The 26,296-nt window shown below is 45.9% G+C and overlaps 5 protein-coding genes across 5 annotated transcripts; 3 read left to right on the forward strand and 2 right to left on the reverse strand.

Annotated features, from left to right (window-relative positions):
• Positions 1 to 1,352: 1,352 nt before the first annotated feature.
• On the reverse strand, positions 1,353 to 2,171 carry ATNIH1004_001324 (uncharacterized protein; the record flags this gene model as incomplete). Its single annotated transcript, XM_033566024.1, has 1 exon — positions 1,353 to 2,171. The coding sequence occupies one exon, from the start codon at positions 2,169 to 2,171 to the stop codon at positions 1,353 to 1,355; it is 819 nt and encodes a 272-aa protein (XP_033431781.1).
• Positions 2,172 to 4,181: 2,010 nt separating this feature from the next.
• On the forward strand, positions 4,182 to 4,951 carry ATNIH1004_001325 (uncharacterized protein; the record flags this gene model as incomplete). Its single annotated transcript, XM_033566025.1, has 2 exons — positions 4,182 to 4,569; positions 4,665 to 4,951. 2 exons carry the CDS (start codon positions 4,182 to 4,184, stop codon positions 4,949 to 4,951), a joined length of 675 nt encoding a protein of 224 aa, XP_033431782.1.
• Positions 4,952 to 9,097: 4,146 nt separating this feature from the next.
• Positions 9,098 to 9,884, forward strand: ATNIH1004_001326 (uncharacterized protein; the record flags this gene model as incomplete). The annotated part of the gene is made up of 2 exons (XM_033566026.1): positions 9,098 to 9,355; positions 9,411 to 9,884. The coding sequence occupies 2 exons, from the start codon at positions 9,098 to 9,100 to the stop codon at positions 9,882 to 9,884; spliced, it is 732 nt and encodes a 243-aa protein (XP_033431783.1).
• Positions 9,885 to 10,895: 1,011 nt separating this feature from the next.
• On the forward strand, positions 10,896 to 15,263 carry ATNIH1004_001327 (uncharacterized protein; the record flags this gene model as incomplete). Its single annotated transcript, XM_033566027.1, has 1 exon — positions 10,896 to 15,263. The coding sequence occupies one exon, from the start codon at positions 10,896 to 10,898 to the stop codon at positions 15,261 to 15,263; it is 4,368 nt and encodes a 1,455-aa protein (XP_033431784.1).
• A 3,439-nt stretch (positions 15,264 to 18,702) lies between these two features.
• ATNIH1004_001328 (uncharacterized protein) lies at positions 18,703 to 19,095 on the reverse strand (the record flags this gene model as incomplete). The annotated part of the gene is made up of 2 exons (XM_033566028.1): positions 18,703 to 18,954; positions 19,093 to 19,095. The coding sequence occupies 2 exons, from the start codon at positions 19,093 to 19,095 to the stop codon at positions 18,703 to 18,705; spliced, it is 255 nt and encodes an 84-aa protein (XP_033431785.1).
• Positions 19,096 to 26,296: the final 7,201 nt, after the last annotated feature.

Here is a 26,296-nt window from a genome sequence, read left to right on the forward strand (position 1 = left end):
TACAACATTATGTCACGTGATTACAAGTCTATTTTACTGGAGGAGCAAAGACAAAGAAAAGTTGAGGAGCTCCGAAAACTCGTTGAAAAACGGGGATTAACTATAAAGTACCAGCATGAGAAGAAAAATAAGGAAAATAAGTTTTCCCATAAAAAGAGGGCCCCAGCTACTGATAAATGTTACAACCGTGCTGTTAAGAATTAGAAAACTGTGGGGTAATTAGTAACTTAATTAGGCTTACAAGCAATTACTAATCCTATATTAGATAGATGATAACTGTAGATAAACCTGAAGATAGGTACTTTACAAAGCAAGAACCGGACCCTCCTGCTTAAGTCCTAAAACTCTTCTGTGAGAGTTTTATTTGTCTACGCAAAGGAAACTTGCCTTCTTAATATAGTGTCTGTTATAACCTTTCTTGCTTTATTACTAAATAGGAGAAAAAGACTTCTAGAGTACTCCCAATTGCAGTCAAAAAAGATGTTTATAATGCTTGTTATTGATTCCTGTCTACCAATGGCACTCGCTGACATCTTAAGTATATTCGAAATGACTTGACACTAAGATACGGGCTTTAGACAAAACATAGAGAGAAGTTCCATGTTACAGCAAAAGACCTTAATCTTTTTTAAGGCAGTTATTCCAAGATGATAACTATAACTATATCTATAAGCGCTCAAGATTTCAAGATTCTTTTGCCCTCTTATTGTTTTTGGCCTCTGGAGCCAGAGCTGGTGCTATCGTCGAGTCCAGCGCCTATACAACAAAATAATCTTGGTGTGGTCTCCAACGTGACTCTGTTCAAACATTCTGCTCGTGGTCTTTAGTGACCTACAACTCAACTAGTCGCTATAACGTGTCTTACTTAAATGGCTATTTACGAATTCCTCCCCAGGGATGGGGCGGAAAGGTTTGTTGGAAACCTCTCTCTGAGGCTGTCCTTTGTTTCCTTTGTGTTTTGGTTTGGTTTTGCTCTGTTTCTCTTTTTTTTTTTTAAGGGATTTGTAAAAGCCGCGGTCCAGAGGGGCAGCATAGCATAACACCAAGGCAAAAGGGCCATCACAGGCCTTGACGAGGCTCTAAGTTCGTGCTAATAATAGACTCATGTAACTAGATACATACAGAGATAGCTATAGTTAGTTACCTGCATATCGCCGAAGGCGAGGGGTCAGTGTATGAATACTACTACTACTACTACTACTACTACTACTACCCCAAGGTGGTTGGGTACCGGGAGAGTGGATATCCGCGCGCATGCGATCGTGACAGGTTGGGTTATAATACGAAGAAATCAATGTGTTGTAGCAGAAGCAGGGGCATCAAGTATCAAAGCATTAATTGCAGGGACATGTTCACATTAGAAAGAAACTCAACGCTCCGAATGCAGCTAGCAAGAGGGATACGCCGAAAACAGCCAGTTGCTGGGCGGCATTCTCATCGTCCTCCGGGCAATCAGCCGGCGGGTTTACGCCCTTACACAAGGTGGCAGTCAAGGAGGCAGACATACTTGCAGCAATAGCCGAGTCAATATCGACCCGACAAGGATCTGGTATCGGCATCGGGGTAGAGGACGCTACCACTGCACATGTGTTATTAGTGGAGTCACCACCAGGCCAGTCCACCCACAGTGGAACTTCCATGGTTTTATCGGTAACTTTGATAGCAACCCCGTGTTCCCCGGGACAGGTCTTGTTGGCTGTAGCAGTAACAAGATCCACCTTGGGAGCGGCATTTTGGATGGTGAAGAAGATACCCCAAGATGTGGAGTTGTAGATCATACTCGCACGGGGAAGACTATTAGAAAAGGCGTACTCGTCGCAACTCTCCCAGGTCAAGCTCCAATCCAGCTTCCAACGACCCTCAGTGCTGAAGTCACTGAAGTATGTGTATGCAAAGTAGGGGTCGTGGCTGGACCAGTTTGTCCATCTTAAATCGTAAGATCGAGTAATAGTGTCGTTCCTGTTATCCCAGTTCCTTATTGTGTAGGAAATATGAGGGTTCAGGTATTTCGCGCGCTCGGCATTCTGGAAAGCAAAAATAATAGGGAACAACTCAGTGGGCGCATATGTTTCGTTGCGCGGGAAAACCAGGTCCATTTCCAGCACGCTAGAAGCGCTGACCATGGCCCCCATGCAGGCAGAGAGTAACCAGCTCGCCCGCGAGAAGTGCATGTTGAGGCGAAGCAAGGATTTTAAAGCGTGGTGAATAGAGGGCGATAGAAGGCCGAGGTCGGAAATATGGGGAGCAACAGCGCGATAGAGAAAAAAAAGGTAAAGGCCTCTTGACAATGGTTCTGTAAGGTTCTGCAAGCAGGCGATAAAGGATTTGCAGTGAAAGTGGTAAAATAGGATAAAAAAGGGGTAGAGCTAAGTGTAATATTTTACTCTGCAGACTAAACCAAATTGTGGCTGGCAGGGGTCGAGGTCGGACTAGATAGGACCTCGTGGTTAACAATATAGGAGTTTCCTGTCAGAATAGGCAGATACCATTATTACATACAAATTGAAACAGCGCTACTTTTTGTGGTGTAGTGGTATATCTGACATTTCTCTGGGGGATTAGCACGGTTAATAGTGGAGACGCCGAGCCACTGGGTACTGGGCTAACCCAAAAAGGAAGTAGAATCTGAATGGTGAAAACACTGTAAAGGGTTGGTAGCTAAGAACAAGCAGAACAATCTCTAATCGCATAAAGTAACGCCTTGGCGGCCCACTAGTAATCTTACAATAAGGCTAAAATCTCTGTATCTTACCAGATAAAACGCTAAGACAAGGCATATTTAAGATTACTTGCTAAGAGTATGTTATTGAAATACCAGAGGCGCTGATTATGGGGCGCCTATTGCCAAGGCTTCACTTTATGTGTCCGGAGGCACACTGCAGTGTTACATTGCCTTGAAATTATTCCTCAACTCTCACTGGCAGTTGCATGGGCTCGGGGGGATGAAGTTCCTCAACCAGTCCGCTCAGAATGGTTCCTGGCACGGGCATTCGAACCCCCCGGCTCCGGCGGGTTGAATTATCCTATTTCTGCAGTTATCTACTCCGGAGACTCCGCTGTCTTTCTTACTGCCTTGCCTTGCGCAGGAGCAAGATTCGACGTTAGAGTCTAAGCTTTGATGGTATGCAGTCCTTCAGGACTGGGATTCCTCATGCAAAATGTCATATGTCATATGTTATATATCCAATCATTGGATATATAACATCACATAGACCTCGCCATAATGCTTTTTTGGGTACCCATGGGTTACCCAGCAACCCGCCAAGAACCCAAGTCCAGATATATTACGGTATTACGTATTAAAATCCAGGGATTCTATGAACGACGGTGTAAAATTTATATATATTACCGCTATTTACTTTTGGCGGGTTTTCGGTCAAGGGTCGAACGTTTTTTGGCGAGGTCTAGATTTTAATCTTGGCATCTAACCCTCCTAGGTCCCGGGTGTGTCTCCCATCTATACAACTAACAAAAAGCCAGCTCTCTGGAAGACAAGCGGGGCATCAAGTGAGTTAAAAGACAGGTATAAGATGTGGGCCTGGAGTCTGCCTTGATGAGTTATCTTGCTCTTATGCCACCGACCTCTCCTCTTCTCTGTCGGCGTATGCGTATTGATAACACGGCTACTCTGTAGAAGGTGGCAGTAAATAGCGTCCAGCACCTTGCTCCACAAAGGAATTAATAGATTCTGACAAAAAATGCCGAACTCAATGCCTAACGTATATTTACCCTATCAAGATATCTCCGGTTTGCTGTTTCACACTCTCTGGCCTCCCTCCATACAATGATATCCACTTTTTAAGCTAGTTATTTATACCGCATAAAACATGGCAAGTAATGTAACAATCAGCTGAGCACTTCAAAGCTTCAACTATTCCTAAAGCAGTCGAGAAGTAAATGAAGTATAGCACGCTAAGTGGGTGGATAGTAGGTATCCTTGGATGCAGACCAGAGGGTGTAGCGCAGGAAATGTTAGGGCCTTAGATTGCTATATAAACCTCTATACAGGCCGTAGTTAGCTGTCAATCATTCCCTTATTTAATTTGAGTCTATATTACGTATGTGACACTCGACTCCCTAAGCAGCGAACCCTCGCTAACGCTCATATTCTCTACAGAGTCCAATCTAAGACCAACATAATGTACCTGACACACCTTCTTGCCGTCGGGTTCGCCCCAGGAATGGCCGCGGCCCTGTCCCGCCGCGCAGTTGAGTGCGACTTTTCCACCACTGCTGACGCGGGTGCTACATGCTCGAGCTTTGCAAGCAGCTGGGGACTCTCGGTCGACACTCTCCAGCAGCTGAACCCTGGCATTACCTGCCCTAATTTTGATACTAACAAGTTATACTGCGTGATCGGCACTGTCAGTGATAATACCCCGAGCACCACACTCACGACGACAACCACCACCGAGCCCGCGCCCGGCAACTTCCCCACTATGCCCGGCGTCGCAGACAACTGTGATAGTTTCTACAAGGTCTTATCCGGCGACCAGTGTGATACCATTGCTGCGAAGCACAGTATCAGCGTAGCCCAGTTCAAGAGCTGGAACAGCGAGATTAACAACGGTATGTCTTTACCTTCCTCCCCTTTTCTCTTTCTTTACGCAACCAAGAGCCATCCTATCAGATCCGAATCTAATATCCATCCCTTTGGTGTATAGACTGCACAAACCTCTGGCTGGACTACTATGTCTGCGTGCACGTTTCCGGCGCAACCACCACTTCGCAGGCACCCAAGCCAACCGACGAGCCCTCCGGCCCCACGCCCCAGATGCCCGGGATCGTCGACAAATGCAAGTCCTTCCACCTGATCGAGGACGGTAACAACTGCTGGTCTATCTATACGGATGCGGGGATCACGTTTGCGCAGTTTCGCGCATGGAACACGGAGATCAATGCGGCGTGCAGCAACTTGTGGCTGGGATACTATGTCTGTGTTGGTGTTTAAACTAAGCTGTGCATGGAGTTGGACATTGCGCAGTAGGAGGGTACAGTTCCTCCGAGTCATCAAAAGTGTACCCTAGAGCCACCTCTACACCAAACATGAATCCATCCATCATTTCCATCCAATTTCCTTCTTTCCTTCTTTCCTTCTTCATGTTTAGTTTTCTCGATCGACACTACCTAGGTATGGAATGATATCTGGTTTAAGCAATCCATTATATGACTTAGGTAGACATTAGGGATGGTAAAAATCCATCTACTAAATAATTGACAGAAATATTATGACTCAGTCTAGTAATCCAATCTCATCTTTATTATCGAATGTACCAGGTAGTTGCAACGAGAATATCAAACATGAAGAAGAAAGAAGGATACATAGGAGGTGCGGGGTCAGGTAAACAAGCCGTACCGTCGGTGATCACCTGACGCACGATTTTGGCAATACAACGACTTCTTGACATGGAATTCAAACCTCTACAATTCCACCAAAATGGGTTCAATTGAAGCAGCTCTTGAAGAAATAGAAAGCCTAAAAGAAGGTGAAAAGCTCAATTACACAAAAGTTGCTGAAAGGCATAGAATTAGCTGATTAACGCTGTCAAAACACCATCGAGGGATACAGCAGTCCCAAGCTACTCAGTACGAAGCCCAACAATTCTCAACAACCAGCAATCCAAAGAGCTTATAAAATGGATCAATACACTTATCGATCGAGGCATTCCACCTACCCATGAAATACTATGGAATTTTGTCAAGGAATTTACTGGAAATAAGCCTGGAACACAGTGGCCGGGGCGCTTTATAAAGAAATATTATGATAGCTTGTTGCTCATTATACTACTGGAATGGATGTTTCAAGAAAGCGGGCTGATTCAGCATATAAATATGCTTTAAATTTTGAATTTATGGCCCGAAAGATCGAGGAATAGGATATCCATCCTGAAGTTTATGTATAATATGGATGAAAAAGGCTTTCTTATTGGAGTATTATCTAAAGGCAAAAGAATCTTTTCCCGGCAAAGATATGAGCAAGGAGGGATCAAGCAACGACTCCAGGATAGAAATAGAGAGTGGATTACTACAATTGCTTGTATCTGTGCAGATGTAAGCTTTCTTTCTCCAGGTCTTATGTACCAGGCAATTTCAGGTAATATCCAGGATTCATGGCTTCAGGACTTCAATTCTAATAACCACAGCTGCTTTTTTGCATCCCCTCCTTCTGGCTGGACAAATGAAAAGCTGGGATATGCTTGGCTTACAACTATTTTTGATCGGGAGAAATAGGAGAAAACCCGGAGGCGCTGGCGCTTTCTAATTTTAGATGGTCATGGATCTCATATTACTATGAAGTTTTTTCCGAATTGGGTGTGGATAATAGGCGGCCCATTTTAATTTAGCGTATAAATTCTCTTACTGACTGCAAGGTGTATCCTTCGAAACCGGACCAGAATCCTATAGAATTGGACAGGTATGTATAGACCCGGCCAGATCCCTGAGCCGGATTCCCAAATAAACATCAGCATCTCACATCTTGCTGTATTTGTATACTTTTTTTTATAATGCTCGCTCTCCGTCTATCTCTCCTGTGCCGGAGGGATTTCTCCCATGATCCTGAAGCCCTCGCTACCCTTCGTCTTTTAAATATTTTCGACATTATATTGGAGACTCAAAAGTAAAAGAAAAGGGGGGCATTTAGAAAGTGATTTGATATCTCTTGCATACTACATCCTAAGAAACATAGGAGTGTATTTATACTATAGATGACTTATTGGTATAATAGTAATTGATCGTTCTTGCTGAAATCAGGTAGACTATAGTAACCAGTGACCAGTAAATGAGATGCATTTTCAAGTCTAAAAACAAGGGTATGTTTATACAAGCCTAGGTTACCTCTAACTCCCATTTTTTGTAGGGTACTGTATCATAAAATAGAGGTGCAACTAAAAAATAAACCCAAAAAGCTTTTGGATGTAGACAGTAGTTTACTAGGGGATCAACGACAAAAGCACTTTGAAGTTTAAATTTACATATCTGAGGGCGGCGTCTCTACTAGATAAGGAGGGGCAGTTGGTTAACCCATTGTCTTTATTTTTAACCCTAGAACATTATAAGGGAAAGTGTTTGGAAAGCGAGGGTATTTTTACCCACCCTCAGTACCGACAGATAACACAACTACTAAACGGTCAACAGATGCCAAATAGTTCGGTGATGAACTACAGAGGAGGTTTGTTGGGGGCAGCGCTAGCAAATTTCTGCTACTATATTTCTGCCCTGCCTTGTCTTTTCGACATTCGTCCCTAAATCAACAACCAAGTTCGGACAGCCGCACAAATCTGAAGGCCTTAATTCCCCACCTCAATTAACCTGGGTAACTGAGTGTTGAACATCCGCTTGATTGGGATCCATAATCATTTACCACTTACTAGGCATAATATTTCTGGTGGGTGAAGTTCATTCTGTAACGTATAATTTTCTCCTATTTTGGACGCTTCAATTAACCAGATCTGCTTTCCATATATCTTGTAATCACAGCTAATTTAGTGTGACCGCGGAGACGGTAGATAAGTGAATTGGGAGCCAGACTTGGTATTACCAAGTCTAGTTGACCTTTTTGCAGTGGCGTGGCAATTGGGTGTACCCTGTAACCTAGTCTTACCCTTTTCGGACTAAGGAGATTACATAATTATATTTTAAATGTAAATTACCATTCACATAGAAATTTACGCATTATTTGGTGGAATAAAAAATCATCGAAAAGTGCTAGTTTGTATGGGAAAGGTGGTCCGATTCGGGGGGTGGTCCGCTTCTAGGTGTCCCATCTTATATACTGTAGGCGGGGGCTATTATTGTAGACCCGCATGTATTTTATTTCCGCGCATGCACTAAGAACCAATCCCCAAGCCCAATTTTTGAAGCCTAACCAGACCAATGTAACACCGATTAACCGCGGCCGGTGGATTTCTAATAATACTTATATTAATCTAACTACCTGGCCAGGAATAGTATCCCTCCTTGACACTAATAGAAGCAATGCACGGGCGGCTGAGTCCCAAAGTCACTGCTAATAAGCAACTGCGGTAGAAGTATGCAGTGGGGCCGAAGACTACCAGGATTTAAGATATAATTTTATGTTTATTGGTGACCTCACGCATATTCGGCTAGTACCGAATAGGAAAGTAGATACTATTCTTGAAAAGATGTTTGAACGACTACTTGGACAGTTTCTTAATTATATTAATCAACGTACTAATCAATATAATCATTCTTGTGATTGTTATTATGGATAATTCTCTAGCTTCTTCAGCTAGGTGTAGGGAGCTCGTTTTACCCCTCTTTTATAACATAATTTACGTCACCATTACAACCACGCTTAAGCCGGTTCCTGCATCGTAGAAGTATCGGCTCCTGCCAAGGGCACTAGTTTCTTACATCCGTAGGAATTGCTCGCCAAGAGTGATTATCGTCGGGCCGGGGCTTTAGCCTCCGATACCAGTATGGAGACGAGGCGTTCCAGCGATGTTCAAAGGAAATGCGTCACATATGTGCTTAGGCCCTCCCCAGGCGTACTACCTTACTGTGGTATAAGCTAACATGGGAAGACAGTCTTTACTAACCTAACCAGATGGGGAAGGAATTGATTGAACAAGGTTAAAGCCGAGGTTGCCCAGGAAGGCGAGAAAAAGCGCCTCCGAAGAAATTTGCACCCACTCGGCTACTTGCCTCCGTCCGTCTGGCCTCCACTCCCCAGTCTGTATTATCTCACATTTTAAGACGATATATTACAAGCGTTGACAGGCATCTATCTTAGTTTGCCAAGAGTAGGTCGGCTTCTAAACCCAGCAAGCCAGTGCTGGTTGGCCAGTTTGCGTTAAAATGTTAGGGGGTCCAGTCGCCGCCACAAGACAAACACAATACCTATGTATATCAACCGAAACAGACAGCAATTAAGGGCCAAGGCAACGCCAATTGGTGCATACAGATACAGTTTAGTACTATGAGATGAAAAATAACGGCCTCGGTATTCGTTACGTGTAACGCCAACTACTGCTGGACATGGTGAGGAAAACAGCTATGTGAATGGTCATGAGAACGGTCATACAGCCGCCACTAAGCATCTCCATTATGAGAAATTCTCCATCATTCGCTCTTCATGGGCTGGAAGGGCGTACAGCTTCTACGCCCTTCTCGCCAATACTTCCTTGACTACATCGTTGGACCGACTAGTTCTCGTCGCCCGCACCCCTGCCCAGCAGCTGGCGGATTCCCTGAGCGGAGATCTGAAACTGAAGTCACCCTCGCCGACCTCCTCGCCCAATCCTCATCGTTGCTATCCCCCACCACACTGGATGTCTCCACCGTCGAGCTCGACAAGGTGGCCCTCGCGGAGGCCAACGAGGCCAAATACAAAGTAATCAAACATATCGTGGCAGAGGGGCCGCGGATCGCCTGAACTACCGGATTAGGCAAGCAGGACGACTTCGATCCAATGCAATCTGTGTTCTCGGGGCTGGCGCGCGCCCATCATGATCGAGCAGCCGTCGACGAAGATCTTCTCGCTAGAATTGGCTCCGCGAAACAACCCGACAATCATCTCGCGCGCTGTGGCACGCATACTCCAGACCGAGGTCACATCCTCCTCCCCCAGCAACATCGACTATATGTACCTTCAAAACGGCGCAGGTTTGCTAATCAGTCGCGCCGTGCCAGACAAGCGCATGAATGAGCGGTTCCGCGAGCGCGAACAGGGCAGCGCCACGCTGATGCTGCTCTCCGGTGCCGTCCATGCGGCGCTCTTTGTGCAAAAACCAGGCCAACTGAGCACGGTGGACTTTGTCACGAAGAAGAATCCTCCCGCCGCAGCAGACAACGACCACGTCGTCGTTAAGGTAACCTGCACCGGACTCAACGCCAGAGACGTAGAATCGCCTTTCTCCTAAGTAGGGCTAGGGGTTGGAGTAGGTGGAAGGGCCCGAAAGGGTTTACCAATTAAAACAGATTAGACATGGCGTGAGCTCTCTCTCCGGACAATATATTAAAATATTAAAAAAAAGGTACTAATCAAGTACTCCGTACATCTCCGTTAGTACACAGTACACCCGGATACTTAGACCCACCGGAGTTTCCATTACAATAGAAAGATAGGTAATAAGGCTATTATATCTACCAGTAGCTTACTTCTACGGAGATACTACGGAGTAATTAAAAGCAAGCTATACACAAAAGGCCATGACCCTGAGGCTAGAATACCAAGGCAGCAAGACTAACTCTTCCCTGAGTAGGTTGGTACCTAACCACACCACAGTACCTAACCACACCACACACTAACATAACTTCAATTCGCCGCTTACCACCCTTAGGGTTTGTTTTTCAACTATCCCCTCTTCTTGCACATGCGCCGCAGTTAGACAGCTCTGCATAGATTGAAGATTCAGCCCCCAACAATACCAAGGCGCTAAAATTGACCTAGTGTGTAGTAAGTTTAGACAGGTCCGTGGACCCCTTCTTGATGGTCAGATGTTCACACGTTTATATGCTGAGGCTAAGAGACCCTCTACGGAGTCTACACGAGTAGTACGGAGTATGGTTGCATTAATTCACCAATTTGGAATTTCCCATCTTCACCGGCCGAAATCCTTGCTAGGGAGCCTTGTAATGGCTTGTACGAGTACAACTGGGGGACTAATACAGTAGGGCTTCCAGCTAAGCTGAGATGAGGTGGGAAATGAGCCGATGCAACGTCCAGGGCAAGCGAGGGATGGGATGAAAAGGTACGAGAAAGAGAAAGCTCAGACTCGAGGCGAGGATACGAGAAAGGGGTATAGATGCCGAAATAGTATAAAACACACTGCGCCATGTCTCTCTCTTGTGGAAATGTCTTCTCATCATTCTTTCATTATTTTGACATTCTTTAACTTGTGTCCGCAGGAATGGTGACTTTGTCATCCTTCATGGCAGTACTTGGGGCTGTTAGCGTTGGCCTCTTGCTCTCTGCCAATGGAGCCGTGGCCACACCAGGATTCAGAAATTCCGCCAGTCCAAGCTATCGCAGCGCTGAAGTCTGTCCTGAGCGATGCAGTGTTTCTGGGCCTAGCACGGGGAACTGGTCTGTGTATCCCAACTTTAAGCAGATCAAGAAATGCAAACAGACCATGTTCTACGACTTTTCTCTCTACGACCCTGTTGACGACCAGGCTAAGAATCACAAGATCCATGCTTGCTCGTCTTTCGGTCCTGATTTCTCGCAGATCCCCGCTTTGGGCGCACGGATCGCTTCCGTGGAGTCTGTTGATGTTAAGTTTGAGATGGGGTGGTGGAAGGAGGGGTTTGGGCTTGCGACTTCGGGACTGCGGTCACTTGTCAAGCAGATTCGTCAGTATGCTGAGAATGGACATGGAGCCGCGGATAGGCCCTTTATTATCTATGGCCAGTCTGGTCAGGCCACCATTGGTCTCTATATTGGCCAGGGTCTGCTGAACCAAGGCCTCAGCGAGTCTGCCTTAAAGATCTTCCAAGATAACCTCGAAAACCTCAACGTTTCGACACCGAGTTTAGCCATGCAGCTCTGCGAGCAGAACTATGACAGCACACACATTTTCGGAGTCATGGCCATAAGCAGTGGTACGTTCACTCCCATCCAGGACGCTATTAAGTCTTGGGCCAACGCGACGTGCCTGTCGTTCGAGGGGTCCACCAAGTTTCCTGGCCTGGCCATGTTTACCACGCCGCGTCTACACGTGAATCCCACCATTACCACCACCAACTCAACTGCTGTGACTAGGAAGCTCCACGCTCGTGCTGAGTGTAGCACGGTCCAGGTTGAATCTGGCAATGGCTGTGCGGACCTGGCTGCAAAGTGTGGTATTTCGAGAGCCGACTTTACCAAGTACAACCCTGGCGATAACTTCTGTTCGACATTGAAGCCCAAGCAGCACGTTTGCTGCTCCAAGGGAGACCTTCCGGATTTCAGCCCCAAGCCTAACAAGGATGGCTCATGCCATACATACCAGGTCAAGGAAAATGATAACTGCGACAATCTCGCTGCCGAGTACAGCCTCACGAAGGAAGATCTTGAAGACTTCAACAAGAACACCTGGGGCTGGAACGGCTGTAAGCTTCTGTTTAAGGACATAATTATGTGCTTGAGCGAAGGTACTGCGCCTTTCCCTGCCTCGATTGCCAACGCAGTGTGTGGTCCCCAGAAGCCAGGGTCCGAGCCGCCCACCGATGGCTCGGATATTGCTAATCTCAATCCCTGCCCGTTGAACGCCTGCTGCAATATCTGGGGGCAATGTGGTATTACCAAGGACTTTTGCATTGACACCAATACCGGCGCCCCGGGGACTGCCGAGCCGGGCACCTACGGCTGTATTTCCAACTGCGGGATGGATGTTGTTAAGGGCGACGGAACCGGCGCTATTAAGATTGCCTACTATGAAGGTTACTGCTTGAGCCGGGAGTGCCTGTTCCAAGATGCCTCCCAGATCGACACCTCGCAGTATACACACATCCACTTTGGCTTTGGCACGTTGACACCCTCCTTTGATGTTGAGACTGGTGATGCGCTGTCCTCGTACCAATTCGGTGAATTTAAGCGTATCTCTGGCGCGAAGAAGATCTTGTCGTTCGGTGGCTGGGACTTCTCAACTATGCCTGATACATATCAGATTTTCCGCAATGGAGTCAAGCCTGAGAACCGGCTTACGATGGCTACGAAGATTGCAAACTTTATCAAGGAGAATAACCTTGATGGCGTCGACATTGACTGGGAGTATCCCGGGGCTCCTGATCTTCCGGACTTCGATCCCGGTACTAAGGAAGAGGGTCCTAATTACCTCGCCTTCCTTGTTGTTCTTAAAAACCTCCTGCCCGGTAAATCTATCTCCATCGCCGCTCCTTCCTCCTACTGGTACTTAAAGCAGTTCCCCATCGCGCAAATTAGTAAGATTGTGGATTACATTGTCTACATGACCTATGATCTCCATGGTCAGTGGGATTCCCACAACAGTAACTCCCAAGAGGGATGTGACAGGGGTAATTGCCTGCGCAGTCAGGTCAACCTGACAGAGACCAGGCAGTCATTGGCGATGATCACCAAAGCAGGTGTTCCCGGAAGGAAGGTAATTGTCGGTGTGACTAGCTACGGGCGATCCTTTAAGATGGCCGAGGCAGGGTGCTGGGGCCCCGACTGTATATTCACCGGTGACCGGCTGAATTCAAATGCGAAGAAGGGAAAATGCACCGGCACAGCTGGGTACATTGCTGACGCTGAGATTGCTGAGATCTTGAACAAGCCAGGCCGAGTTGTTAAACACTTTGTCGACTCCAGCAGCAACAGTGACATTCTTGTCTATGATAACACGGAATGGGTCGGCTACATGAGCGCTGCAACCAAGAAGACACGCACAGCCCTCTACTCCGCCTGGGGTCTGGGAGGCACCTCTGACTGGGCCAGTGATTTGCAGAAATACCATGATGTGCCCGGACCGGCAACGAGCTGGGGTGTGTTCAAGCAACTCGCCCTCGCCGGGGAAGACCCCAAGACGGACCACACGCGGAACGGCAACTGGACCGAAATGGATTGCACGCATAAAATGATTGTCGACTCTACATGGTACACGCCCTCTGACCGGTGGAAGACTTTGAACGCGGATGCTGCATGGGCGGACGTTGTTAGGATCTGGGAAGACACGGACGAGCCAAGACACGGGATCAAGTTTATGCAGTCGGTCTCAACTACCCTCCATATCGGAGCTGAGGCCAACTGCGGGGAGTTGGTCTCGAACAGCTGCGTCGCGAAGGACTGCCCAGATGGTGCGAACGGTGACACGTCGGGACCCGCGGCGCAGCTTATCTGGAACTCGCTGGTGAAAATCCATAAACTATACGCGGACTATCACAAGACTCTGTTCGAGGCCGCAGCGATTGGCAGCACAGCGCTCGATGATCTGGAGAATAAATTTGCGCCGATCCCGCCCGAGGAGGACAATACCTGGCGCTTGCTGCTTATTGACCTTATCACCCTTGGAGCCCTCGGGACTGCTGGGCCTTTCTTCAACACGGCCCTTAAGAACCTCCCTTATTTCCTCGAGAAAGGAAGCACCTTTGACAATGTCAAGGATACCACCATGACCGTGATCGGACAGGGTACAACCATCGCCAAGGACGTGTTACCCAGTAAGGACGCCCCATGGAAGCCGGAGGCACAGGATGAATTCTCAAACTATATGGGGCAAGTCATCAATGGCTGGGCCAATGTTACCTCTCTTGCACTCGAGGAATTATTCAACGGAAGCCCGGAGTCGATCAAGATCCTTGAGGACACCATATCCAACGGAAAGCTCATCGAGGATGGTAAATTCGAATCAGAGCCCCGAGAGACCGGCAATGTGAAGAATGAGCTACGAGCCAATATTCAAAAGTGCTTCTTCGGCTACTCCATCCCTGCTCTCTGGCAGGTTTCGAAAGCCTACGCCTTTATCATCGACGCTGGCCACGGGTGTGATGAAGGAAAGCAACTCAGCAACTACCTCGACGACGACACCATGGACGCCACAGGCGCCTGCGTCGACGGGCGACAATACTACCTCGCATACCCTGACGGTGACGCCGTAGAATGCCACTGCGTGTACCACGACGGAGGACACTGCGAGCGCGTATGCGTAGACAACAAATTCTCTGCCCCCCCAGGCCTCGACTCCCTCGGCAACGGCAACTTCGGCGGCATTACCAGAGACGACCTGATTAAGGGCTCTGTCCGCACGTGGATGAAAAACGGCAAGGAAAACGGCGGCGGCTTCGCGGACCCGACTAACGAGGGCACAATCGACAACCTGATGGACGTGGACGTCACAACGCCCGGATTCATGCGTATTCCCGTCTGTAGCCCCGAGCGTGCCTTTCAATCCTGGGACACGGCCAAGGCGGGCTCGAGCGACTTCTACCCCTGCGATATCCCGCCGGGCAAGGACACCTGCGGGGACTCGACGTTTGTGGACCAGACCAGCGATGCGTCACCTAGTGTAGACGACTGTCTTACCATTATTAAGAATATCGAGGGCGACGCTAGCACGGACTGGACCACCCAGGTTGTTGGCAAAAACCAGCGCAAGGTTGCCTCGCATGGTTCTTGTGCGTTTGGCGTGGAGGCTACCAAGGTGGACGGGAATGTGAACTTTGTTGTTGGTGGGCAGGATGTTATTGATATTATCAACGACAGTATTAAGCAGTTTGCTAGGGATGGGAAGGTTGGAGCGAAGGGGAACATGGATTGTAATGGCAATATCAAGAGTCAGCCGGTTCTGTGGGGGCTCTACTAGACAATTGATGTTTAGCTAGTGGGTAATTGGAAATGTCAATGCCATTAGTAGATGCGTCAATGGAAGTCGCTATACGCACTTTGGTAAATATTCAGATGAGATTTTGCTATGCCCGCTGAACCAGGACGTGAAATATTTGAATATTTTTGCTTTCAACATAAACTCACCTTTAGTAGTTATCTCGGAGCGGGAGCGAGAGTCCTTCTGTACCAAATTACAAGAAATCCGCCAGATCCAAAATTTTGCCGTACATCGAGTAGCACTGAACACCAGCACAATCAGGAGATATGAAAAAATTGCTCTTGGTGTCTTAAGACTTGCGCAAAGGTTAGGAGGCGAAATGTATACCCCCCTAACCGACCCCTGCGCTAAGGCCTCCAGGGTCGCGCCTTGCGCGACCCTGGCAGCCAAATGACCAAAAGAGTATATCGAAAACTTCAAGAAGCAATAAAATCATTAATTTTTAGATATTATATAAATTTATATATATAATGAAAGCCTGAATTTTCTATTATGCTTGCTTCCGCTTCCTAGACCTTTTTGCAATGATTCCTCGATCAATTGTGTTGCGGCGCTGTACAACCTGACTATATAAAGCGAGAATAGTTCAAGGACGCTGTCCTTGAATACTAGTCTTTTGCTCCTGGCACAGCGGTTTTCTCGATCGAATGTTCCCGATCCGGCAGGTCGTGTCAATTTACAGGTCTTTTTCTTTAGCTTCTATATCTTTAGTTTATCACATACTCTATCTTGTATAATGGATAGATTTATTCGCCCTCGTCCACAAAACGCACGTCAGCAAGGCTTTTGGAAGATTGCAAATGGTGGTAGTGATAATAAAGCTAATCTAGAAGATTAGATTAAAAGCCAGCCTACAGAAGCTCTTAATAATATTAAACAAGTTTTTATCAATTATCCTTCTTCTCAGAGTAGTCCCGTTGTTCCCAGTGATTTAGTTTCACAGATTCAGCTATTAGCAATACAGTATACTATTAAATCCTTTTTAAGCCTCCGAGACCGAAAAGACGGTGACGAGAAACCTCATGGGCCTACACTTACATTTACAGACAATTATGGAAGGAAAGTTCATTTTTAATAAGCAAACTGGGAAGACAAAAGTTAATATATAGTATGCTTGTCTATACTGTAAAGCTCCAGGGAAATAGGTTACTGTTAATTCAGTCACCAAAGGCTTAACCTGTAATTTGCAGAAGCACCTAGGGGAGAAACATGGTATCTATAAAAATCAAAGCACTCTAGGTATTTCTATTAGTATCAGGATCTTTTAGACCTTTGTACTTCTTGGTCTCGCCAGCTAGGTACTGAACAGGCTTTTGCCTTTTAAATCGAAAAGTAGATTTGCTATGATTAGTTAGTTCTTGAGTGAGAAGAGTTCTGTATCCCACTCGACCAGCACATTCAGGGGGAGAGAAAGCTTTGACCCCTGAATATGATGGGTCATATATCTCAACACTGGCAATTTTTCTTTTGTGCAAAAAGAACCGGTGCCCTCAAGTAGGAAAACAAGCGGACATAAAACAAGCGAGCAAAAAGAACAATCCTCCTATCCTACCGCGCATTGTTACGCACGTAGATCTCGCCATACCCTATTACCTTCACTCCACCCATCCCTCTATGCGTACTCGTAGGGTATTCGTAGTGATGAACTTCTCCAAGGCCTTGTTGGGATCTGTCTTGGTCATTGCATCTGCCGGGTTTTCACTTCCGTCGATCCATCGTATTTCCATGATCTCCCTTTGTTCGTATGACTGGCGAAGTGCCATGATATCGATCATAAGGCGCTTCTCCTTGGTGGTTCCGAGTTTAACGAGGCATTCATAAAGAGAGTATGAATCTGTGCACACGATGGTAGCGATCTTTGCAAAGCCAAGTTGGTCCGTGATCATCTTGATTGTTGTGCCGACTTGCGCATGGGGAGTCCCAAGAGCAGCGTTTTCGGGCACAGCAGTAGGCATGGTTCACTGGGAACCTCAGGGATCCCTAATGTGCTACTTAGGGTCAGCGTCACTTCTAAAGCTGACTTAGTTCTCACTCACTTCTGCTTCTTCCGTCCACGGTAGCGTTTTGTTTTGTGTGGTCTGACCTTCAACACCATATGGGGTCGCCCTCTTCCTGTAGGAAACAACGTCACAGCCACATCGTTGTGCAGCATGGTAACCAGCGCAGCCGGGCGATGACAGGTGATGCCGGCGAGAAGGATGATCAGAGCAAGCTGCAGCGGGTCCTATAACTTGTGGCCAACATTCCACAGCACCTTCAGCAGTTCGAAAACATCTTTAGACCAAAGGATTGGCTTTTTTCTCTTCTCTGTGCGAAGTCATCTTCTGCCAATTGGTCACGCGCCTACTTGTTTAATTGGCAAGTGCAAATCAAAAACCCGTATTTGAAAAGCCTCTTACCCCAATTATCTGGTCTTTGACTAGAGGTGGAATTGCGAGTCCGCACTTTTCTCGCCGGATCGTTATCCACACGTTCTAGTAAGTTTGCAAGTTAGAGGCAGCATTGATATATTGTCAACACTTTGTAATCGTGTAGTTAAAAAAGGTCCGAAGCGTTTTTACATTCGGAGGGTCCTTGCTTATAAGTGCTAGAGCGTCTCGTCCTGTCTCCCCACAGAAACTTTATATTATAAGATATGCTTTCGTCACTGGAAAAATAAAGAAAAAGCGGGGGTCTTGCTTATACCGACTCCAAAGTTCCCAAACCCACTTTTGTAAAATAATCGATTTCCCTCTATAGCTCCGTCTTTGTATCTGCTTTTTATCTAGATTATTCTCTTCTTGGAGCCAATCACGGGAATTTTTTACCTCGACGTCGGTGTCCGAATTAGATAATAAGGATATATATTTCTCGCTATCATTATCGGCACTATCCTGATGGCTAATGTTATCCTCTATGCTTCGGTGTACCCTTTTTCTTAAACATATGTTTAGTTTTTTTCCATTTATCTGACAAGTCAGAGACTTCCGAACTTGTGCTACCACGCCAACAGCGTTTCTGGCACTCCTTGGATGGCATCGTGCATATTGAAGCAGGCGAGCACACGCTTTGACTAGGAGCACAATAGAACGAAGTCAGCTTTGGTTAGACATTATAATTATTTATAACGATAATTATCAGAACAGCTTTGCAATAAACATAAACATGACAGGGAACAGAAACCAAGTGTGGATGGCCACTGTTGGAAAGAACGATCGTACTAATAGTTTTTAAGCTGGCGCTTGCCTTGGACAGAGCACAAGCACGAACCGACAAGAGGTGTCCACACTAGGGACAGGGGAGAATATGGGAAGGTTAAGGCGCTGGGAGGGGAAGGGATAAGTAGGAGGGGGTGAAGGGGTGTGGGAAAGCAAGATATCAACTAAGCTCCATATGGGACTCCAGTACTCTCAGCTGTAATAAGCGCCAGCTGGGAAGGTTATTCAGGATCGACGAGAAGAGGGCCTGCCTTATATATCAGGGGGCCAGTTTGAGGGATGGCGAAAGACCGGGCATTGGGATTGTACACGGTGGTGGATGGGTCTTTAGCGTCGTACTTCGGACATTGGATTCGGCGCCCAGGATCCTCTGGATCGCCGGTGAATCCGCGGAACATCCAGAGGACTTTTGAACACCACCTTGAGTCCTTCTTCTCATAGGGTGCGAAGAAGACCGCATGGGTCCACGAAGTCTGTGTCGGTGGGCCGTCATCGGAGAGTTCCGTAGTATCAGTGGCGGTTCCGACCACCCACCGCCTTCCGGCAGCGTAAAGGAATTTTCAACGTAGAGGAAGATAATCAATTTCCTACTTTTTTGAAGCCATACAAACCATAAAAAAGACCTAAATCGCCCGAAATTTCAGATATATACGTAAATGAAGCCGCTGAAGCCGCCCGTCTCGAAAAAAAAAAAAAAAAAAAAAAAAAAACCAATATCGCAAATATCGCGCGAGAATTAGGGGTTCCTTATGGCACACTCCACGGCCGCATCCATGATCGAAGAAAGCCTCGTACGGCTCGAAATGCACCAAATAAAACGCTGAATTAGTATCAAGAGGCTGCTTTAAGGCAGTGAATTGCTAAAATGCGTGATATCCACCTCCCCGTGACTATCTTATTGCTTTTAGAATGGGCGAACCTTACTATACAGCGCGTTGATCCTAAGCACAGCGTTAGCCGATCGTGGGCGTATCGCTTTGCTAAAAGGCTTCCTTTTGACCTTAAATTGGGCCCTGTGATTTAAAGAATGAAGGAGAAGAAGCGCTTGGATGCAGAGGGCGTCAAACAGCTTTAGTTTTAGTATAATTAGCTCACCAACTTGCTTAAAAATGCCCCCGCTTGCCTCGTGTATAATTTTAATAAATACGGTTTTCAACCAGGCAGTGGAAAGCCTTAAAAAGTGCTCGGTACGAAGGGGAGAGTTCCTGATTTTCCTAAAGCCGAGCATGCAGAGAATATTACAGCGCTTAAGTGTATTACTGCAAATGGCTGGATTATAACCCTGCTCTTTATCTTTAAAGGAAAGAAATTTATGGAGGCCTGGTACGATAAAGCGATTCCTAATTACTATACTGCAGTCACCGATAAAGGCTATATAAACGAGGAAATCACGCTTAAATAGTGTTAAAATTTTCACGAGGAGACCAAAGATCATACAAAAAAAGGAGAAAAACGCGTACTTCGACGGCCATACAGCTTATAAAACAGTTGAATTTCTTTAACTCTGCGAGACCTACGAGATCCTCCCCTTTTATTTCAAGCCTTATACAACTTATCTCTGCCAACCGCTCGATGGAAAGCCCTTTCTCACATATAAAACGCATTTTCGCAGTGCGAATAACCTCATCGTGCAGTGGTATAGAGTTCCGGGAGATAAAGCGAATTTTCTACGCGATATTATTACTATACGTGAGAAGACCTTCAATCCATGCTTTATTCGCAACTCCCTTAAAAAAAACGCAGTATCTTCCCTATAGATGGATCTTTAATTATCAAAGCTATCTAAAATGCTTTACCACCGCTACTAGTGATCTCTGCACCCGATCTTCACGCGTATGGCGAGAATACGCTTCCTTTAAACCCTTTATCTTCAAGCGCTAAAAATACGCCTCCAAAAAGCGCGCAGCAAGTCGGAAAAAAATCAGAAAAAGCTATTTAAACTGCTAAATAGTGATACACCAATTAATCCTCGCGTTGAGCGCTATCTCAAGCGCTTATTTTATCAGCAAAAACTTCAATCCGAACAGCTTGCCGTCATGAATTCAACTCTTAAGCGAATTGAGGCCGCCCAGGCACCCCGAAGGCGCAAAAAGACTAAGCAAGAGGTTCAACGCCTCGGGGATAGTGGTATACTAGGCGTAGAGGATGCGAATCGGTCTATCGCGGACAGGAAGGCCAAAGATGATAAAAAGAATAAGAAAGCGGTGAATAATGTGTATTTGAAGGCGTACAGTCACCCCCCGCCAGCGCCCTATACAGAAAATAAAACTACAGCTTCATATACAGGATTGGCAGAGGAATCGGGCGATTAACTTTATTTTATTGATTCTACAGGCGTTTAGTGGTGATAATGCGAATTGCTTCCTTTATGTTGAAAATTCCACTGATATAGAGTTAAAGCCTGGTGCAGAACAACCACAAAGGCGGCACCGCGACGACCATAAAAGAGGCAGTTCTTGCACCGTAGGAGCGTTTCAGTGTATAAAGGAACCCCAAGTAAGTTAATCTATCTAAAAAGTCGGTGTTAGATAAAAAGTGGGCGTCAGGTGACCGGGTACAGTATTGCAGTAGATTAATACCTAAAGATCCTAGTCTGGATTGGCCGCTTTCTCCTATCCAATCATCCTAGATGTCAGCTACCTTCTTGGTAGAAAAGATTAAATCACAGAATTACAAGTCTAGAAGGCTAATTTATAAAACTATTGGGACGAGGTGGTAGTCTTTCAGCGCCGGGAGGCAATTGGGCAAAGAATCAAAGCAAATAGCGACCCAGATGTTTGCATTCGTATCATAATGGACTACGGAGGCGTGCACCAAAAGTTCTTGCGTTGCGCTAGTAATATTAACCCACCCAATTGGTATGCCGTCTGACGGCTCCCCTAGTAATTTATATGGGACTAAGTCTTTGTCGGTCAGCTGAATACGCGTATGAGCTAGTATCACCGATTATATAAGAATATGGATATGCATTGAAGAAAATGAGGTCTCTAAGGTCTCTAACTATCTGAATCTATCTGGGAGAGCTGGATGAAAAAGGTGAAAACAAAGGAATAAAGTCGGACCGAGCGGATGCTGAATAATGGGTAATATTGGCCCACTTTGGTCGACACACCCCCAGTATCTGCGAGGTCAGATGTTGAATAGCTGAATGAATAGATGATTGATTACTGCAGTTGAATGCATGAATGTTGCCTGTTTAGGCCAGAATGCGGTCTTGAATGTTGACCAAACCAAGCATCTTGATGAACTCTTGGTGTTTCTGGTCAGGGGAGGAGCTTGGTCAGTCCATCTGCGGGCATTTCCGCGGTGGGAACCCATTGGACATGGATGTTTCCATTTTGAACTTCCTGGCGAAGCCAGTGGCCATGAATATCCACATGTCTGAGCTTTGTGCGGAACATGGGGTCTTCCTTGGTGAGTAAACCGATTGTTTGGCGATTATCACATTGGATTGAGATGCAGTGTTCTGGGTCAAAGTTAATTGCATTGAATAGACGTTTCCACCAGAATATACTCTTCGCAGCTTCTGAAATTGCAAGAAGTTCGGCTTTAGTGGTTAAAGTGGTAACTGTGCGTTGTTTTAAAGCTCTCTAATCTATTGGTCCTCCATAGAGCTTGCAAAGGAGTCCCTCTGTGCTTTTACGGTCTAGGTTGTCTGCAAATGAAGCGTCGCTTGCACATAGAAAAATGTGGTTCTGATTAGTCAAACCAGAAAATTCAATAGCGTAGAAGCGGGTAAAATAGAGATATGCAATAACTCGGTCTAGAGCTTCCAAATATGCTTGCGAGGGATTTGATATAAACTCTGCTAGCTTATTAACTGTGCGTGCGGCATCCGGCCGTGAAATAACTGTTGTATAAAGAGAGGAGCCGATCTTTTGCTGGTAGTGATGAACTTAAGCTGGTAAAGCAGTTTCCTGGTTAGGAACTAGGTTGTGGGATCCTCCAGGTGTTTTGGGATAGGTGGTCAGATCATTCAGATGGTATCTTGTAGCCATGTGCTCGATGTAGGCGTCTTGGCATAGCCACAGCTTTCGGTTAGTTCTATCCCGAATACTCGAATTCCGAGGAACCAGCTAAGTTCTCCCATATTGCGAGTTATATTAGCTTCAAGCTTGTTTAGCTTTTGAGCATTCTCCCGGGCTCCTGATTGGGCATATTGCAATGATATGTCGTCCACGTATACATAAGAAGAATATGGTTATTTGTGAAGAGGCATTGGTCTTCGTTGACTGGTTCAAGCCCAAATTCTTGAAGGGTTGCAGATAGATCTTTCTGCCATAATCTAGGTGATCTGCGAAGATAAGAGCTCGAAGAAGCTTCCATGCTTTTCCTTTGATCCCATATCCCTGTGGCATTGCCACATAGATGTCTTCATCCATTAGGGCGTTTAGGAAAGCATTTACTGCATATACTGGGTAGTTTCCATGTCAAAGCTGCAATAAGTGCGCATATTGAGCAAAGGTCTTGGCTGCAAGGGTGCTGCGCGCTTTTCTTGCATGGAATGCTTGAGATCTCCCGTACACAGATGCGTGCTTTTGTTTAGGAGATAGCCATCTTATTAAATTGTAGGCAAATACCCAACGTAGTGGAATAATTTGGATGCCTGTGATTGTTCCACCACTCTAACTGTTCCTTTATCTTGAATTGTCTTGTATTCCAATGCTGCTGATGCAATAAATTGGTCTCGAAGTGGGTGTTTAAGCATTTCATTCCATGAATCTGGAGGAGAAGGTAGATCGTCTCGATGGATCTTGCGCATGGAGGTGGAAGGCTGATGGTTTAATCCTATTGCAAATGCACTTAGTAAGCTGTCTGGCCAATGAGTTGCCGAGTATGCTTTAAGATAAGGGTCATTTGGCTTTTTCTTGTTGCGCTTTCCTAGGATAATGTTGTTTTCATCAACTTCCTTCCTTGGTCGTCGTTGCGGTGGTAGTTCTTGTTGCGGTGGTGGTTCTTGTTACAGTTGCGGTTCTGCTTCACCCCCAGATTAAGTCCAATAGGTGGGATTGATCTGAATTCAATGAATCTAGGAGTATTCGGCTTGGCGAATCAGGTTCTTCCATTTTAGGTGGTGCAGGAGGGTCATCTGGTTGCTCCAATTGGTAGTCTAACTGACCAGGTAAGTCAGGTGGGTGGTCTGCAGGTGGAGGTGTTGTCTCCGGTGTTGGTGGAGGTTGGAATAAGGTTTCCTTTACTGGCTGTTCTGGATAAGCTTCTTGATAAGCTTGTTTTTGTGGTTCTGCCTGATTGGTTGAATTGGTATAATTCTTGTCTTCAACCACTGTTACTCCTTCAGGGGAATCATCAATCTCAACAGTAGGGGTTGCTTTTACAATTTTTGGTATTCTAAGCACCTCGGTAGGTGGCTCTGGTGCAGTTTCTTGGACAAGGTCTTCAAGGAATGGCTCGGATGGGTTGTACATGCAAGATTTATCGAAGGTAACATCTCTGGATTCGATGACCTTTCTCTGTCTTGGTTGCCAGATTTTCCAGATATTTAATACCTTGTATCCCACTAGATACCCAACGAGCGCTCTAGGGGCCATTTTTTGTGTGTTGGCAAGGTCCTGATCTCTGAAATATGCGCGGCAACCAAAGGTGTAGAGGTTTGCAAGGTTTGGACACTTTCCGGTAAGCATTTCAAATGGGGTTTTCCATTCCAATTGTTTTGTTGGTGATCGATTGAGAATATAAACTGCGGCGTTTATTGCTTCAGGCCATAGATCCAATGGTATTCTTGCATTAATTAGGAGAGGTCGAGCCTTTTGGAGAATCATCCCCCAGAACGTTCTCCTCGGCTGTTCTGTTCAGGTTGACCGCGTACAGAGGTTTGATGGATGATCCCATTCTGGCTGGTTAGGCTGTCGAAGTCATGGCCTAATGTTTGCTCATTATCTGATCGATAGATCTTGACTGAAGTGTTCCATTGGTTCTTGACTAGATTGGTAAAGTGGTTAATTGCACCTTGAATCCCATTCTTGCGTTGAAAAGTGTACGCAAAGTGCATGTGTGTAAATTCATCATAGAAATGGCCACACCATTAATGTCCATTGTATGCAGGTCTTAACTGGATAAGGTTAAAGTGGACATATTCGAAAGGCTTGGTCGCTTTCTTCGATGGTCGTCGAGAGATTTGGCGTGGTGCATGGGAGATTAAGCAAGTCTGGCATTTCTGATTAAAGCCTTTTAATTGGTTGATTTGCATTCCTGTTGTTGCCTCTCTGGCAAGTGCTGAATTGCGTCATGGTTTAGATATCCTATTCAGCGGTGCCATGTGTGTGCATCTCCATCCAGAACTAGGGGTTTTTCAGACTTTTTAATGATTTCAGTGCAAAGGCTTGTTCAGATGGCTGATTATCTTCGACTACCCATAGATCTTAAACTGTCTTTAGTCTGCAGATTTCCATTCGGTCACTCTTCCTGCAGATTCGGTCGTTGTTAAAATCCCATGTATATCCTGCTTCTTTCATGCGGCGAGCAGATAGAATATTGGTATGGAATCCTGGGACGTATGCAACCCTCTAGAGACTAATTAGATTTTCCTTGTTAGGGAAGATGGTGACTGTCCCTAGCCTTGAATTGCCATGGTTGAATCTCCTGCTCGAAGGATCCCTTCATATGCGGGATTGAATGAGGTAAACCGTGATTTATTGTTGCAAACATGGATAGATGCACCTGAATCCAGAATAGTGCTGTCTTTTAATCGATAGGATAATTACTGTTGCAAAGCTGGCTGGGATTACCGCCATGACATGGTGTTCGTTGGTTTGAACTGCCATGACATGGTGTGCATCAGTTTGACTGTCTGGTTTTTGATCCTTTTGGGCTTTTTCGATTGCGCGTTTGATTTGCTGATGCTTTGGACTTAAGATTCTGCATGATTTATTAATTTGGCTTGGATTGTTGGATTTGGCTGCTATCCTGATGGTCGAAGTGCTTTATTAAGGTAGAAGCATCGGTGGAAGAAGTGGATCCGTCCACATATACAAGGTTTCAGGGCTGATTTGAGCTTGTATTCTTATCAGATTTCTTGGTATCTGATTCCTTTGACTGATCTGTTTGGCCCTTTAGAGTTGCATAAGCAGCTTCAAGCTTGGAAGACTGTCTGATCTGCGTAGTCCTTGCAATATATGCTCGAAATTCGCTCAAAATCTCCGGTAATTCAATGGATTCATCCTTATAGAGGACATCAACGTGACATTCGGCCCAAGCTGGTTGAGTGTTTTGCAATTGCATCAAGAAAATCCTGTACAGCATGATCTCCTTTGGCTTCTAGTAGATCCGCAGATTGGCATTCGTGATAAGCTGATTCAAATAATGCAAGCCATTGGTCCAAATTGGTGTTGCTAACCGGTGTATCCCGTGCCTTCTTATATTTTGCAAAGATAGACTGGGCGGTTTGTCTCTTCGTTGGTTCAAGCTGTTTCTTTAGTGATCTAAGGATCTGGTAGGTTAAATCCTTATAAAGGTGATGCACTAGTAGAGTTGAAACAAAGCTTTGAATAGTTTCATGGACAGCTGCAATCCCTTGTTTGATTCGATCATATTAATTCTTTTGGGCAGTGTATAGCTGCATTCTCATCTTCCAAAAATCAAAGTAATCTGGATCGTTCGGCATATCTGGGATGACTGGGTTGTTCGGAAGTCTGGGTAATTGGTCTTCCGGTGTGCTAGGATTAATGTAATCCCACACGTCTCGAGCTTTTGCTTGGCTCTGGATGAGGCTATACCAAGCGCGCCAATCATCCTGTGATTTCAGGATGATGGAGACCTTTGTGGGCGCTTCGTTGCTCATTTTGACTGGTTCGATGT

This window comes from Aspergillus tanneri, assembly GCF_003426965.1.
Source record: "Aspergillus tanneri strain NIH1004 chromosome Unknown AapTan_2_pilon_pilon_pilon, whole genome shotgun sequence".
Taxonomy (NCBI): domain Eukaryota; kingdom Fungi; phylum Ascomycota; class Eurotiomycetes; order Eurotiales; family Aspergillaceae; genus Aspergillus; species Aspergillus tanneri.